The sequence below is a fragment of the Pinus tabuliformis genome, chromosome 2_2, assembly GCF_031772625.1.
Source record: "Pinus tabuliformis cultivar Carrire ecotype Pingquan chromosome 2_2, CPIR1, whole genome shotgun sequence".
Taxonomy (NCBI): Eukaryota; Viridiplantae; Streptophyta; class Pinopsida; order Pinales; family Pinaceae; genus Pinus; species Pinus tabuliformis.
The window spans coordinates 1,080,842,405-1,080,860,846 of record NC_142300.1 but is presented as its reverse complement, the minus strand read 5'-3'; the positions used below and the strand labels follow the sequence as shown (position 1 = coordinate 1,080,860,846).

General features: G+C 39.5%; 1 protein-coding gene across 1 annotated transcript; it reads right to left on the bottom strand.

Annotated features, from left to right (window-relative positions):
- Nucleotides 1–14,748: 14,748 nt before the first annotated feature.
- LOC149197136 (uncharacterized) lies at nt 14,749–15,210 on the bottom strand. The gene has a single exon (XM_089408574.1). It carries the CDS (start codon nt 15,208–15,210, stop codon nt 14,749–14,751), a length of 462 nt encoding a protein of 153 aa, XP_089264700.1.
- Nucleotides 15,211–18,442: the final 3,232 nt, after the last annotated feature.

Here is an 18,442-nt window from a genome sequence, read left to right as displayed (position 1 = left end):
GAAAAACTTCTTGAATATTGAGCCGGGAAAATCTGCGATGAAATGTTTCTGCGATTTGCATCGCAGTATCGCATATCGTTGTATCGCATTATCGCACTTTCATCGTGATGTTTTATCGCAAGGTTGTTTGATCGCAATATCGCAAAGATCGTAGATCGCAATATCGCAAGATCGCAGATCGCTTAATCATTTAATCATTATGTGTATTTTGTGCAATTTCGCGACATGCGATATCCCATATCGGCGATTTTAAGGTTTTCCAACGTGAGTGTTCATTAACGCATGCGATGCGATGGAGTTTTGCGTCGCAATCTCGCATTTTATCATTTTGACTCATAAGAAAATACCCTATCATTCTTTGCGCGATGCGATATTTCTTAAGGAGTGACATGTAAGCACTAATTGATTTTTTTAAAATTTTGACTAAGGGTCCCCACTTATATAGTGTTATTGCTAATACTAAATAAGGAGGGGGGTTGTTGGTGGCCACAATAGGTAGCCGTGACAATTAAATCCAAGGAGTGATGGCTGTTGGATTTGGATTCACGGAGCAGTCCACAGGTGTTATCACACCTCCTGAGATTGAGGAATTTGCAACGCAAGTCTTCACGTGGTGAAAAACAGAGTCCTGCCACCGCAAAACTCTTAGGTTGACCACCGCTTTGACTGTCCTTGACCATGGCCTTTTGTGAGTGATTATGCTGAACCAAAGGGACACATTCCATGTCCACATCATTTGCAGCTTGCCCATGTGGCTGGATTCTCCAATAGACACCTGTAACATAGACTTCAACAAAAAGGCCGCGAAAAGTTGAGCTGGCTGCGGAAACTGACAAGATTCCGCAGTTGACTGAGCAAAAATCTAGATCAAACAGTAGTCACAAGACATAGTTAGGAAACCATTTTATAAGCTCTTTTTAAACTAATATGCAATGATTTGACAGCTTGGTGGTTCAAGTAACTGAAGAAGGCTAAAAAGGTGTATAGGGAAGATGCAAGTTTGTGACTCAACACTTGTAATATACACAATTACCCTAATATGCAACCAACTCGTGACAGTATGATAGAGATAATAACTTGATATTTTACTATTAAACCTAACAATGGAGTTGTATATTGGTCTTGGTTCTTGATAGTGTTGTGTATTTTAACATTGATTGTGAACCTATATGTGTGACAATATTACTACAACAGTAAACCCTTCATGTGATGTTTTGACTTAACTTAGAAGGACAATTATAGTAATCTTGTGCATGGCAAGACACTCGAGCAGTGACTAAACTACAATGCTCTTATTGATAGAATTGTGGCATGGCAGTGAATAAGTGATTTACTTAACAAAGTTAGTAATATACATGAGAGTGTACTTGATATTTGATAGTGTGTTTTGGTATTTGATGGTGTTACTTGTACATGACAATTTCCTTGATGATAATTGTATGGATTTTGGATTGATAGTATGACATGACACAAAGATATTGGCGATACAACAAGTGCCAGAGATTATCTTGATAGTGCAGTGGACATGTGATCATGACCTATTGATGGTGATGATTGTAATGTTCTACAGTTGCATTATGTGAACAATTGCATATTGCAAAGTGTTCAGAAATTGTAGTGGTCAGGTTGAGCAGAGGACTGATTATGTGTTGGAGCTAGTGCTTGAGGAATTATTTCAGAAGAGTTGAGTTATGAAGCTTCCAAGACTTGAAAATGATATACATATTGAGTAAAGAAACAAAATCTTCATTATATTTTATTTATATTGATTCATAGCACAGGGGGATCTAGTCTGAAAATTGTGAAACATGGTTCGCCTGTTGATTAGGGTGGCAAGGTGGTGCAAGGCAGGTGATTAGAGTCACCTTCATGTTGGAGCCTAAGAACACTTCAGGGTGGTATGGTGGTGATAGGGAAGGTTCTAGCCTACATAGGGCATTGGAGTGTTTGTCTAGTTGCAACTGGTGCATAAGGTGTTGGAGCATCGGTCAGGTTGGAGCATGAGATCTAAGTTGTTGGAGCTTCCTCCTAGTTGTAGTTGATAGATAGAGTTTTGTAGAATCCTACAGGTTGGATCCTCATTCAGTTGGAGGTGAAATTTTTAAGTAATCATTTTTTAACGAAAAATATTAAGAAGCGTTATGTGGTTTTTGACCTGCAGGGTGTTTTTGAACTAAAAATATTAGTGTCTACTGCCTTAATTATTGTGCATTGTCGAATGGTGTTGTTTACTATTTATGTTGATGAAATGTTAGAGATAATTAATGCTTTGAAATATTAAAATTACAATATGATAAGAAATACTAATTCCCCCTACCCCCGCCCCCTCTCAGTATTTCCAAAAATTGGTATCAAAGTTGGTTCCTTAAGTAGCAGCTCAACAACTATAAGGAAAATCTTAGAGTGCAGAGGTGAGTAAATCAAAGAAGCAATCCAAATGTTTAAAGGAAGTTCCAAGTATTCAAATAATTTCAGATCCTATTACCAATGACAAAGAAAATGTTAATATGAAAGAAGATTTTGAAGAGGATGATGAAGAGAAGAACAAGTTCGAATTTCAAAATGACATTGTCATGTTTACAAAGGAGCTTAAGTTTGAAAAGGAAAACGTAAAACTTCTGGAAGTCGAACTGAAAATAGAAAAATATCATGCCATAAGCCTCAATAAGAAGAATGAAGAATCAAAGGAGATCATGATTATCCTTAAAGAGCAGCTGGAACAAGCAAAAAAAAAAGTTGAAGAATCAATTAGAACAAAACTTAAAGAGAGTAACAAAGAATGGAAGAACATAGAAAGGGAAAATCACACACTCAAGGAAGAAGTTTCTCTTTTGAAACTCCAAGTGCGAGAAGTAGAGAAGAAAAAGAAAGACCAGCTAAGCCAACAAAATGAATCCGGTAAAGGTACATATTTGAAGTTGATCAAAAGTAAAAGGAACTGGATACAACTATTGCAGAGATAGACAAGATCAAGAAGAAAAATGGAAGGAAAAGTTAAGAGATAAAAGTTTTCAACTAAGAAGTAGAAAATGTCACTCTTCTAAAGCTACACATAAAAGAAGCAGAAAGAAGAAGACAAATCTTGAAATTCCAGTTTCAAGAAGACCTTACTCGAAAGCGGGAAGAACTTGACACGACTCTTACTGAAATCAACAAGTTCAACAATTGGAAAATGGAACACTTACAAGCTATTGACAGGAAACATCAAGAATTATCTCAGATAAATATGAAGGCATAAAAAGAAGGTAAAGCTCCATATAGTGAAGGCACAAGTATCAAAACTTTGCATAACAAGATCGAGGAGAAGATTGATAAAAGAGAAGGATCAAAGGAGATAAAAAATGTTGTAGCACCAAAGAATAATGCTAAATAAATAAGAGACAAAATTCAACAAAGGACTACGTCACTGCCTCCGATGAAGAATGAATATAGGATATCATCCAAAGAAGATAATTCATCTAGGTACGCTAGCTTGTTTAATGGTTTTTTTCATGTACAAACTTTGGACATATGTCTAGGGATTGTAAATCTTCTGACAAGTACAATTATCAAGGGCGTTATCAAAACCCTGGAAGCAATTTTGTAGGATCACGAGACAAGTTTCACAATGACATTGATAGCTGGATGTATGTATTCAGGCCCAATGTTGAATGTTACAATGTCATAATTATGAGCACATAACTCGCGATTTCATGTACAAGATGGAAGCTACCATGAATGATGACCCTAACATGAGGTACAAGAAGGTTCAGAGGAGAAAGAAAAAGGAAGAAGATCAAGCAAATGAGAAAGTCTCAATGATGATGCTTTCAGGTTTCATAAAGGTAAAAAGTCATGATCAATCAATAGGTACATTAGACAATGACAGGGTTACGGACGATCCAGTCGCAGAGTTGTGTGATACATTATTTTGAAATCTATGGTTTGTTGACTACCTGAATTTTGAGGAGGGGTAGCCTATGCAACAATATTTGTGCATTTTAAAGATCTATCTATTGAGAAGACAACAGTTGAAAAATGTGCAGTATTGTGGACATAATAACAACTTCACTTTGACAAATCTTGGAGAGGACTTCAATCAAATGTCTCAAGTCATGAGATTATATCGAGCTCAAGTGGGGAAGAACATTTTAAGGATAACCACTCCACAAGGATCATCGTCTCTTTAAAAATTGGCAAATCATTAGAAGAAGAATCATCATCATCATTGAGAGTTTGATGAAAACAGGTTAGCAAATGAAAATTTGTGAAAGGTCTTGGCAAGTTGTGAAAGGAAAAAGTTCATCAATGGAAATCTAAATGAAGCATAACATTACATGGGGATACAGCTTGTTGTAGCCAACATTGAGGAAATCATTTCGAAGATGATTAAGGTATCTTGAAGAAAAAAAAAACAAGGCCTCTCGTCAGGGGGAGTATAAGCAGGTTATAGGTCCATAGGAAGTAGGCAGATTGTCAGTGGGAGCCATCCTTTGCCATTGATGTCAAAGGGGGAGAGAAATCATGGGAAGAAGATTAAATTATGAATCCAGGGGGAGTTGTACTCATAGAAGGTGTAACATGCTCCCCCCACATCTACCAAAGTAACCGGCCAACCAGGATAAACATGTGACGAGAGGTTACTATGATTGGATAAAACCTCCTATGTGACATAAAGGAAATGGAATCGACATAAACACAACATAGAGACCTTACACATCAGCTGCAGGACCCTTGAGAACCATGCCAACACTCCAGGGAGCTTTCCCCTAAGCCCCACTGAAGTTTTTTATTACTTGACCTCTAGACGCTCTCATGCTATGGCCATGTCAACGTATAGGGACCTCTGGACGCTACGACAGACCTGCAAGCCAGCGTCTAGGGACCATTTTGTCTGGTTCGGTGCTAGCATCCCCAATATTTGAGCCACTTTTTCAGACCTAAAGCCTAGGTCACCACCCAGAATTGAATGACATCTTTAAAGCTAAAAAATAATAGGGAAACAATGATGAAAAAGTAATTAGTTGAAGAAGCCCTTAACCAAACCCCTACTAGCCATGACAGATATTTCGTCAAGCATATCACGAGCATGTAATCTATAGGTGTAAACAACATATTTAAGCATAGGAATCTCGTACTTATCTAAGCATCACTAAGAACCATTGTTCCCTCATGTCATTTGCTACATTATCATCTATTAGGTCATACATACATTGTCCATTCATTTACAAGTAAAAACATGATAAGAATCATACATAGTTGTTGTCATAAAACATATACATAACCAGCATAGTAATAACAAAAAACCAAAATACATCAGCCATAGAATCCACATATAAACCAATACATTTACACATGAAAACCAAAGGGAAGAATTTCTCATTAATGAATGTAGAAACCAGCCAAGGATGGGACTACCACGTTCCACTCGACCATAGATTGGTTGATCCAAGTCCCTCTTTAGCCAATCACCCCCATGCCATATTCTGAGCATGAATGTGGGACTCATAACCAACCGAAAAGAACTAAACAAGCATGGATTATAACGAAGTTCTCCAACTACACCCTAAGGAATTTGAGTGCCTCTTAGTCTCTTAGGCTTTACCGTAATCCACAATCTAATCCAAGGAGAACTAGGCCCTACACCGAGACCCACTCTCCAGGCTTTATCGTACATCCCATTACGGGACTACTAAGCCCAACAAAGATAAAACCACCTCTTGGCTTTACCATATATCCTGCCATTCACCGAAAAGGATTCATAGGCCCATCAAGGCACACAATATTGGCATTAGTCTGGCTCATGGGTTACTAGGCTAGTGGCTTTACCGTGATCCACAGTCCAGTTCATGGACCACTAGGCCCTATGTTTGTCATTTCAGCGATCCACCCCACTCAGCTTTGAATCCATTCGACAATCCAGCTCAACCGAAGTATGAGAACCCATGTCATCAAGGCTATCCAGAAATGGAAAGGCTAGGCTGAAAACACTGTCACACCTGGAAAAACCCATGCCATGACAGAAAAGAACGCATGCAATGCCATACATTGCAAATCTAGCAAGGGAATCACACATGAAAAAAATATTGTTGTAGTTGCCTCATCCTGCTCTTCCTTGCTTGTTCCTTACTTCCTTTTTCCTTCTTTGCCTTTCTCGATCCAATACCAAAGTGCTCCAAGAAAACTCGTCCAAGAGAGAGAGAGAGAGAATAATGAGAGAGATCCAAAAATGAACTGACCAATCCTTCCAAGTGATCCTCATAAGCCTTTTTATCAATGAGGCCTCTATTTCTTCAATTTCCGTTATTTTCCTTCAATTTCCTCCTCACATGCAACCTGTGACCTTCCACGTTCCTTTTCTCCTAATTTCCATTATTTTCATAAATAAATGCCTCATGCCTTTCCAAATTCTTTATCATTGCCTTTGACAATTTTTCTTAGCCATAATAACCTAAATGAACACCCACTAGAATGTTTTTCCCAACATTCAACTTGGAATACATGTCCCATCTCCATGGCCTTATACATTTTTTACATGGATTTTTAACGAGGGTTGTTACATAAGGAGTACGTGTGTTGCTATCAATGATAAAGGGGGATATTGTTGAATGGTGTTGTCATTGATTTCAACCATGGGGTTTGAATTTGACTAAACACCTGCCATTGATGCCAAACTATTAATTAACAAACTTATATTTGTCTGTATAACATCAAGATGGAAGCTCCACTATTGGATGGTTGAAAACCCTAATTCTAGGGTTTGGGTTCCGTGGACTAAGGATGTATCCCAGACTTGTTAAGATTTTTTGAAGAAGCAAATCATTAAGTTTTCCTTGGAGATCCTCGTCGTTTGATTCTCCTTGTTAAAACGTTTCTGATGGTATGTGGCATGCCCCAAGAGGCCTCGCGAACTGAAAGGTATTCATGTTTGAATTTGAAGACCTCAATTTGTGGGCTAAAACCCCATCCATGGTGACAAGGCACCCTACCATAGGATAACACTTACTTAACTCAATAAAGAAGGATTTCTCCATCTTAGGTGTGGTTAAACTATTTCATAAAAGACCTCAATTAATATTTTAAATATTGAATCCTATAAAACATTAAAAACTAACTCCTAAAAGATAAACATCCTTGCCTTTGAATTCCAATTTAAATAAATTGAAATTTAAAAAGGGGAAAACTTCCCTCCAAAAAGCTCTCCAATGTCTAGCCTTATGACGCCCTTCCTAAGCTAATAATTAAACTATAAAAAGACACATATCCTACCCTCAAAATATATGAACAAAAAGGAAAAGTCAATATAATTGTTACTCTGAATTTCGGCCCTTGTATAAAACATCGAAACATCGAGTGGTTGGTTTTTATTCTTGCTTATAATTGGGACTTGGTCATCCCTTTTTAATTCAAGGGTAGGGAAGATCATTTCTTTGGGTTTTGAATTTTGTTTTATTCTTGGTTGATCTAGGATTCATTGGTTAGGATTGGCATATTTCAAAGATGTGTTTGTGAGGAATAGAGAAAGTCATTAGAAGCATCAATCCTATGTTTTGCAATACATACTTGACCACCAATATGATTTCAGGGTCTTTTTTGTGCATGATTTCTATTTTTTTTCTTTGGGTTTTGTTTGTACGTTGACCACCAGTTATAGGCCAATTATAATTATAGATCTAGGGTTTATTATTATATTTTTGAGACTCTTGAGCTCATCCCAAAGTGTGGACCTAAGATTTTGTAGTAACCTCCACTCTGTAAGATCAAGCAAGGGAACTTGTAGTATTTTTCCTGGTTTATGTTGAATTTGTTTTATGTTAGTCTCATTGGAGACCGAATTATGGATAACATATTTGATATCTGAGGTAGGGCCTAATACATTAAATATGTGAACTATTTTTTTTGAAGAAAACAACTCGACAAAGGAGGTACAAGATTCAACCCTCTATAGCATCAATTCTGAAGTGATCTAGCTAGGAAAGGTGCAATCCTATTCCATACATCTCTTGAAAGCAAAGATTTCAAAACAAAGGCACTATAGTTGCAAGCTTGTGAACACTTCAGTACAATGATGACTCCAATGTTTAACAAAAAGTGAGTTGTGACATATCAATAGTTGTGCCTAGATGTGATCATTGGTGCAACAATAAGATTGACATGTTGACAAAAATAACATTTGATGTGTAAGGATAAGTGATGAATGAGTGACAATGACTTGAGAGGTGACAAATTGAGCATATCAATATACAATGAACCTTGGCTTAACTGAGTATGTGAAATTTAGACTAATTGTTAATTCAAGTCAACTATAGCAGTGGAGATTTGTAAGGTCGGCTTATTAACTATTTCTAATATGGCACAATAATACTTCAGTGAACAACTTCAAATATCAAATGCACTAATCCAATGATTGATTTCTAGTTTTTTTGTGGTGAATGATATTCTATTAAAGCCTCAAAATAATGTGCTCTCTTATCAACAACATGATCCAACAAATGTACCTAAGTCATTCAACTTAAAGTAAAATCCAGAAGCAATCCAAAATTATCACAACAACAATAATTAGTGGAATAATATGAATGGTCATTGAACATCACAAGTTGGCAGGAAATATATCCATATCTTGAAGAAGGTTGTTAAGTATTCTAACATAATAAGTTCCAATGACTTTTGGCACAACATTTTTTGATGAAAGACAATGAAATAATAACCTTTCTTATAGTATACTCTGACCTTAATATGCAGCCAACTCATGAGAATATGATAAAGACAATAACTTGATATTTGACTGTTAAACCTAGCCATTCAGTATTATTGTATATTAGGCTTGGTTCCTAACAATGTTGTGTCTTTTAACATTGATTGTGAACCTAGATGTGATGTTTTGACTTGACTTGGCAAGACAATGATAGTAATCTTATGCATGACTAGATAGTGAGGCAATGACTTAACTACATTGATGTTATTGACATAATGGTGGCATGACAGTGAAACAATGATTTACTTAAGAGTGGCAGTGATTTACATCAGGGTGCACTTGATTTGGAAAAGTGTTTATTTAATTCCATGTTCTTGTGGAGCACCATATATTGGGGAAACATGTCGCTCAATAAATCAAAGGATTCATGAGCATGCAGTGGACATCAAACATAACAGGTCTCGCTCTTTGGCCTTAGCTCGGCATGTAGAAAAAACTAAACTCCATGTATGTATTGAGGATTCTCAGGTCATTGCAAAGATTTATCACTTCCATCATCAGAAGTTTAGGGAGGCTATAGAAATTGAAAGGCGGGATAACAATCTGAATAGAGACGACGGGTGGAAGATAAACAAGATTTGGGTTCTTGCCCTTTCTTTATAGTTTCTTTATTTTTTTAAACCCCTCCTTGTTTTGCCTTCTTCTTTGTTATGTTTATATAAATATAAATATAACAACCTTTCTCTCATAGTTATTTTTTTTCTATAAATAATTTATTTTATTGATTACAATTATAATAAATGCTCGGCTTACTCTGTAGTTGTTTTTAAAATTGTTATGTGTGTGTGAGAGAGAGAGAGAGAGAGATTTTAATGCAATTTTAATCAATTAGGATAAATATTCATTCATGTTCATAATTTTTTTTCCACTGGAAAAATTGTAATTTTTCATTAATACTTAGAAAAATTACATATTGTAGATGCGATTGCATATGCTGTATCATTCTAGCCTCTGAGGACTTGTTCAAAAATTCACCAAAAAACTAAGTACCTTTCAGATTCACCACACAAGGTGATCTTCCAAAAACTGTAAGAGGAGCCTATTTATAAGCCTATACATATGCCACGCAGGGCATTTAAAAACCACATATATGTCTTGTGAAATAAAATATATACAAAGTCAAAATTTACATTTCTCAATAATAGACATAATAACCAGTGATCAAGGGCTCTCTGCCCTGTGATAGTGTTGATCTATGTATGGGCGATGGTAGTAGCGGTATTCATTTGTCCCCCGTTGTTCCTAGATCATCCACTCTCCTCTGGGAAGTGTCGTGGCCTCCTTGGATAGCCCGTCAACACTGTTGTTATGTTCCCTATAGATATGATTGCAAGTGATGTCATTAAATTGAGCCTTGAAAATATTAACTTCATCCAATATATTACTGAGTGACAAGCATTAATATTATTGAACCAGTTTATGATGATCTTTAAGTCTCCAAAAATGTTTATGTTCATGCAATGATGTCCCAAAGAGAAATGCAGAAGGTGTCAAAGGGTAATGAGTTCAGCGAAGTTATTAGTTCCAGCTCCCAAACCCATCTTCATTTTATAGTAATGTTGTTCACTTAAGTATAGGATAAAAATGCCACCACATCCCTGCTAATTTGTTGCACCATCAAAATACGCCCAAGGTGTGTTTTTATCAATGAGAGGAGGTGCATGAGGTCTGCGGGCTCTAGGTTGTTGTGGTTCGGGCATCTCATTATATGCTGATACAATACATGTACACAGGCCTGTTGTTGAAGATAGAGCGGTTCCGGGCCAGCCAGACATACCAGCTGATAATCAAAGGGAGGCTTTGAAGTTTGGATCCCTTATGCCGATTAAACCAATCATCCCATGCACTGCCGAGATCGTCGCCAGCCCATTGCCCAGAAAAATGTATAGAAGAAGATAAGTTATGCCAGAGAGTAATCAGGGCAGAGCAATTCAAAAAAAGATGTGAAGTCGATTCAGATGAGATTTTGCATAAGGTGCACCAATTTGGTCCATGAAAAGATCTATGTGTGAGGTACTCTCCCGTAGGCACTTTATCTCTAAGAATACACCAGAAAAACAATCTGGTCCGAGGAGGTGTTGTAAGTTTCCAAATGGACTTCCACCAAGATGTAATCTGATCCGGTTTTTTGTGGGAGATCAAGGATAGATACCCTGACTTTGGAGAGTAGATACCATTCTCCGCATAACACCAGATAAGTTCATCAGGGCCCTCTTTAATCTTGATATGCGATTCAGATAGTGCAGAGATATATTCATGCCATTCCTGGTGCCAGCATGGAGGTAATTCAAGTTGCATTGCAGTTTTCCATGCTTGGGAAAAAATACAGGTGTTTTGATGATCTGCAATATTTGCAATCACCTTGATCTCATGGGAGTGTAGATGTTGTATGAGATCTCTAGACAGTTGATATCTTCCTCCTCCTCCAGTCCATGGATCCAAGCCTATGCGGGCCTTTGAACCATCATTGATTCGCCAAACAAGATTGTCCCTGATATGAGGGAGAGAGTGAAGGAGTGCCTTCCAAACTATTGAGATTCCTGACTTTGGCCAACTTGGCAATCGGACCCAGTCCATGATGTGTTGAGGCCAAATATACTTATGATAAGAAATGGTAGTCCAAAGGTTCTATCCTGTCAGCAGGGTCCAACCCATTTTTGCAGCAAGGGCTTGTGCAAATAAAGGGAGATATTTTAGACCCCAACTGCCCCATTTCTTAAGCAATGCAATCTTCTTCCAACTTACCCATGCAAAAAAAAAGTTTGTCTTGATTCCCATTCCAGATATATATGTTGCAGAGTTGTTGAATACGAGCTAAGATATTCTTGGGTATCCATGCAAGTGCCATCCAGAAAACTGGCATAGCCTCCAGAACAGATTTGATAAGAACGAGCATGCATGCCCTGGATAAATATCTGTGAATCCAGATGGATAGCCCTTTTTCCAATTTGGTAACTAGCTAAACCCAATATGCAATCCTCTGACTAATAGGCTTAATCCAAAATCCCAAGTATTTGAGACCCTTGTCTAGTGGATAGATACAATAAGGAAAAGGTTGATGAGCAAGGTGGGACTCTTGAATGGAGGTTCAGGCAAAGGTAATGGTAGATTTTGATTGGTTGGCTAGCATCCTGGTAGCGATTGAGAAAAGAAGGAGGATTTTGGAGAAGGTACGAGAGTCCCGAATACTACCATCAAGGAAGATGAGAACATCATCCACAAATAAGAGGTGTGTGAGAAAGCAATCATTTGATATCTTGAGCCCACGAAGATCTCCATCCCACTTAGCCGATGCAATCAAGCGACTAAGTCCATCCATGACAATCAAAACAAAGAGGGAGAGAGTGGGCAGCCTTGTCTAAGCCCCCTCTCTGAATGGAAGAAATGAGAAGCAGAGCCATTAATGAGGACACTAAAGGTAGGGGATGTAATGCAGGCCATAATCCAAGTGATGAAGTGATGAGGGAAGCCCAAATGGATAAGGAGCATCTTAATGTAAAGCCAGTTAACACGATCAAAGGCTTTTGCCAGATCTATCTTGAGAATAATGCCTTTATGATGTATGGTCCAGATAGAATGAATTGCTTCTTGTTCCGATTGAATGGCTTCATGAATCTGTCGATGTTCAAGAAACGCAAATTACCGAGTGGCAATATGGCAATATGACTGGGAGAGAATAGGCCAGAGTCTGTTGGCAATGATCTTGGAAATAATTTTGTACAAACAGTTGCACAAAGATAGAGGCCTATAATCATCAAAAGAGGAAGGAGTATTGGATTTTGGAATGAGAGCAATGAAAGTCGAATTGATGGCATTGTACAACGATCCGGATAATCTGCATTCTTCCACAACTTTCAACAGATCCTGTCCCAGAAGGTCGTAAAATGCAAGATAGAATTCTATGGTCCAGCCATTCGGGCCCGGGCTCTTGTCCTTCTTGAACCATTTTAACGTGCTTTCAAGTTCACCAGTAGTCACCGGTGCATATAGCTCCTCTGCCTCGTCCTCATTGACAAATATGGGGAAATGTCCAGCCACATTTATGATGTCAGCAAGATTTGAACTAGGAGGGCTTTTATATAGATTCTTGAAATGTGTAGAGCCAAGATGGGAGAGTTTATTGAAAGAGTCTGCAACTCCTCCCTCAGGAAGTGGAAGATTCCAGATGGTGTTTGATACCTTTCTTCCTTTAGCATAATTTTGAAAGAATCTAGTGTTGTCATCCCCAGCTTTCAACCATATGGCCCTACTCCTTAATCTCAGGGATTCCTCTCTCTCCTTCAGAATTTGAGCCTTCTGGTTCTCTAGCTCAATCAGGTGCGACTTGTCTTCAGCTGAAATAAACCCCAAGCTTCTCTCATCAAGCAAAGAGCTCAGCTCAGATTCAATGTGGGCTAGTAGCGAGTTCTCCCTCAGATACTTCTCTCTAGCCCAATTAATAGAAAGATGCTTGAGCTTGGACAGATTATTACAGAACCCTTTAGCCAAGGAATCAGATCTATTAATCGGGTTGGCAGCCCAGAAGTCCGTAACCAAGCTAATGTAGGCAGGGTCCTGTAACCAAACATGGTTGAATTTAAAGGGGGCTTTTGGTTTAGGATGAGGGCCCAAAACCTCTAGATAGATTGGGGAATGATCCGAAATGCCCCCTGAACCAACCCATTGTTTGTAGTGATGTAGATGCTGTAAGAGGGGGCCTTTCATTAGAAATTTGTCTAGTCTTCGCGCGAGTGCAGCTTCACCCACCCTTCTATTCCTCCAAGTGGGAAGGGGTTTATTCATGGGGACATCCACAAAATTGTACTGCTCCAGGAGGTTTGTCATAAACCTCGAGATTGAATCCACTTGTGCCATAGACCCCCAAGATTCACAGAAACCCAAGGAAAAATTTAGATCTCCTCCTAGGATGATGTGATCAGAAGAAAAGATCGAGAGGTTTAGCATATGCTGCCAGAAATTCTCCCTCTGTTGACAGGGTCCATAAATATTGACAACCCGAAGGTTGGTTCCAAGCTCAGCCGAGAATAAATCTATGCCCATGAATCTGTGGCCTCCCCATGATGCTGAAACCCTGATGGTGCGAGGGTTGTAACCAATGGCAAGTCCTCCAGATCTCCCCACAGCATCCATTGCCAAGAAGGTCCATCCCAGGAAAAGAGATTGCAGAGAGCTGGTAATGTGATCAGCCATACCTAGGGTTTCTTGAAGCAAGATGATATCGATAGGATCAACCTCAAAGAGTCTCCGCAGGGCTAGTTTCTTAGAGGCACTAGCCATGCCTCTACAGTTAAAAGATAGACACTTCATGGGGGAACTCCACTCGGGGTGTTCAAAGCTCTAAGAACCCCATCGAGAGTGGATTGACGACCAGAGGCTACTTCAGCCCCAGCATGCTTGATGGCTTTGGAGAGATCAGATTTCCTCCCCCGAGATGTCAAAGGAACTGAACCAGGTAGAGTAAGACCCAGTCCAGCATGTCGAACCGGGGTACCGCTAGCTAGGGTTCAGGAACGAAGATAATAGTGATGAGATGGTGAAACCCTAGAGGATGATGGAGAGGTGGAGGATGTAGTGAGCGAATGCAGAGAGGGGGCAGTAGTGGCAATTAAGGGTGGAGTCGACATAGTGCAATGTGCCATAGATGTGTATATGGAAGATGCAACAACAAATGAACAATAAGCAATAGATGAGGTATATGAGGTAAGAGGAGTACCCGAAGCTTTTGCGGCTTCAGCAGCTGCCCGAGACCTGGTGTGCGATGGTGAGATCGATCTGTGCACCACCTCGACCGCCTTATGTAGGGGAGTGCTTGCCGGAGGAGTAGGACCCGGAGCAGGAGAGCGCAAAACAGCCGACGAGTCAATCCTGGATGGTGCAGGTGATGCTTTTGGGGTGTCCTCTGATTTTTTGATAAGAGGGAAATCTTTGAAGATATGTCCCACCCTGTGGCATCACCGGCAGCGGAACGGAACCCCTTCATAGTCCAGGATCTGGACCCTGATGAACTTCCCCCATTATAATGTAATCTTCTCCTCCAAACCCTCACGTGTGTCCAAATGGACCAGAATGCGAGCAAGGGTTCTATTCTTTGATTCCACAAATGTTCGATCATGGTCCAGATAGGTACCGAGAGCATTACCAATTCTGATGAAGACTTCCTCACACCAGTACTGTAATGGAAGCCCCGGCAAGCGCACCCAGAGGGGTCCAACCCCAATTTTCTCTCTCTCAGGGTCGAACAAGGGACTCCATCGCTTAAGAAGGACCGGGGCCATCTCAATATGCCAATACCTGGCGAGAACCAAATCCGTATAGTTTTCCTTTGCAAAGTGAAGAGCAAACCACCCCCTAGGAAGGATCTGTACCTCAGGCAATTCCTTCAACAATCCACCCCATATCTCCTTGACCCATAGAGTAAGTCTGGTAGCCGAGTACGCTCTGCCGCGGACATGCCCAACAAGCACCGTACTAGCCATGTATGCTGCCTCCCTAATTGCAGAGGTCTCACCAAATCGGATGGTGATGTCCTTGGAGGTTTCCTTCACGCACTTGGTCTTTCTCTTGCCTATACAAGGTGCAGATGGGTGGTCCACCAATGGATCAGGGGATCCCTCCAAAGGAAAAAATTTAGCGGACTTTACCTTGACCGCAGGGGTCTCGAAACAGCCCGACGGCGAGTGAGCAGATGAGGGAGGGTTTGGAGCCGCGGAGGTATGGATGTCTACAGGCGGCGCGGTGAAAAATGCCGAAATGGACGGATGAGGATCGAAAGAGGGCGATGGGGGGGTGTATTCGCAGTCAAAATGTGCAGGGTACCAGGTGATAAAGGAGGACAATCCAAGGCAGGGGATTCTATCGAGAGCGACCCAATGTGAGGAGGTGCAGAACAGTGCCCAGAAAATGAGACCACTGGCGACGAAATAGGCGGAGCAGGGTCGGACAAAAAATTAGGGCCAGATGCCGGCGAGGTGAAGCTAGGATTCCCAAAGATGACACGGTCCGGATAGGGATCCTCGGAATAATCGAGCTCTTCTACTTCCATTGTATCCCCCATGTTCCAAGCCAGAAACCGACAGCCGAAAGCGACGGACGAGGTGAAACGGAAACAGCAGGCAATATTGTCGATAGACAGGTACACTGCTCCAGATGTTTGTAGTAATCTGCAATAAAAACCTTAGGGTTTTACCCTAAACCCTTACAGAAAACGCTAGAAATCCTCTCCATCCCTCCGTTCATGTTCATAATATTAATATATTATAGTTGAATTTTTATTTAACTACTTGATTTTATATTTTTGTACAACTTAAAATTTAAATAAAATATTTTATATTAGATTACTAGTTTTAACTAATAATTAAATAAATTAATAATTATTAGATTAGTGTTTTTAAATAATGCATAAGTTGAATCTATTAGCTTTAAATATAATCATTTTGTTGATTTCAAAAACAAAACAAAAAAAACTCTCACTCTCCTTGTTAATTTTTAATACCTTGTTTTTAATGTATTGCATTTGTTTTTGTTAATTTAGTGTTTTTTTATATATATATATATATATATATATATATATATATATATATATATATATATTTTGTTGTCATTATTATTATTATTTATTTATTATTTTTTTTAACATTCAATTTTGATTTTTTCCTTGGATCTCGGGTGACCAGAGGGCAACTAACCTAGCTAGCTGACGGTATGCGGCACATGGAGGGCATCCGGTTTCACATGGCTCTCACTCGGCCTGTTAACTCCACGCATCCCATTGCCTTGATTTTTGAGGACTCCCTTGCTTCTTCTCTTGGTTTTTTACCCTGTTGCAGCCTGACCTCCCTTCCATTCCTTCTCTAGTTATTTTCCCTTTCGCTAATCACCTCCCCTCCCAGTCCTGTTGCTACACCCACTTGCACCTGCATTCCAATCATGAGCAGTGACAGAGGGCATGGTCATGGCCCTGGGCATGGACTAGGCTGAGGGAGACCCCTACCAACCTAGATGACCATTCAATTGCCACCTTGTTCAACCATTGCATTCTAGAGGACATCTGCAAGAAGATCGTAGCCATGGAGGAAGAGGAAACGCGTCATGGGCTCTCATCCCTCTGGGTGTTGCACAACCTTATGGCTCGACAATTGAAGGAATGGGAAGACATCAAGGACAAATCCACCCATTGAATTGTCGAACTCTCTGCGCTCTTCTTCCACTCATCTACCTCCTTGATGTGGTTAACCTGTAGGGACCTAGTTATTGATTACCCTCTTAACGTCCTTTCCCCAGTGGTGTCCCAAGCGCACTCTCCTCCTGCAAGCTCATCCCCCCTCCCACTCGTAAATCTCCCTTGCCTCTTAACTAATGCTCCCCCTTCACCCCCCCCCCCCCCCGGCTCAGCCCTTACAGGTGATTCATTTGGGAGGAAAACTCAGAGGAAGTCAATTCATTGCAGCCTTGTCAAACCTCTCAGGTGCATGCTGGCTCCAACTCAGCTTATGTCTGGCTTCACAGTAGATCCTTTCACTCGCCAACTTACGCCAGGTCAGTTTTTCCCCTGTTTGGTTAATGGTTTACAAAAGATATTTTTGCTTTGGAAACTTTCAATGTGATAACAACGTTGCAACTCGGCCTAAGAGTGCCAATTCAAAGACTGAGGATCTTTTTCCTCCGCCTCAATGTGAAACTGTCATATTTCATCAGTCCATTGTCCACGCACTGTGAGGCCTCACCCTCTTATGCAATCTACATGGTTCTATATTTTTTAGAAACAATGCAAGCTCTGGTTTCCCCCTCCAGGGGCAAAGTACTCTTGTGCTATCTCTCTAGTTTGCTCGTTCTGATGCAGAGACAAAACTCATGGTTGTACATACTATAAATTTGGCTTAGATAATATAATTTAGACATGCTTACAAAAAAAAGAAAAATCCAATTTTGAATTTTATTTAATTTTTCTTTTTTGTTATAATATAATATTACTTAATTTAGGAACTACTTTTTTGGACATTGAAATTTATTAATTATTTTTTAAAACTGATTTTGTGATTGTTATTTTATAATTTATTTATTTATTTGTGTATTTGAATTTTTAACAGACTAATTTGATTTTCTGGAGCAGCTTAACATTATGTATTTCTCTAGCTAGGCTAGACCCTCCATCTATGTCTTGACGATGAACCACAGTGGGTGGTTCGAAACGTCAACCCTCAAAAAGAGTGATGTGATTAATCTGGGAAAAAAAAAAAGACAACTCTAAAGATTATGGATCAAAAAAGCCTACGTTCAATAGTATATTTTAGTATTTGACGATGTTACTAGTACATGACAACTTTTCTGATGATAATTGTATAAATGTTAGATTGATAATATGACATGACATGGTGATATTGAAGATACAACAAGTGCCAAAGATTCTCTTAATAGTGTAGTGGACATGTGACCGTGACCTATTGACAGTGATGATAAGAATGTTCTCTAGTTGACGCATGTGAATAATTGTAGATTGCAAAGTGCTCAGAAATTGCAGTGGTCAGGTTGAGTAGAGGCAAGATTATGTATTGGAGTTAGGGTTTGAGAAACGATTTGAGCAGAGTTGAGTAGTGAAGTTGCCGGGAATTGACAGTGATATACATACTGAGTAGAACACGAGAATCTTCATTATAGTTTCTTTATATTGATTCAAAGTACAAGGGGGTCCAGTTTGAAAATCGTGAAACA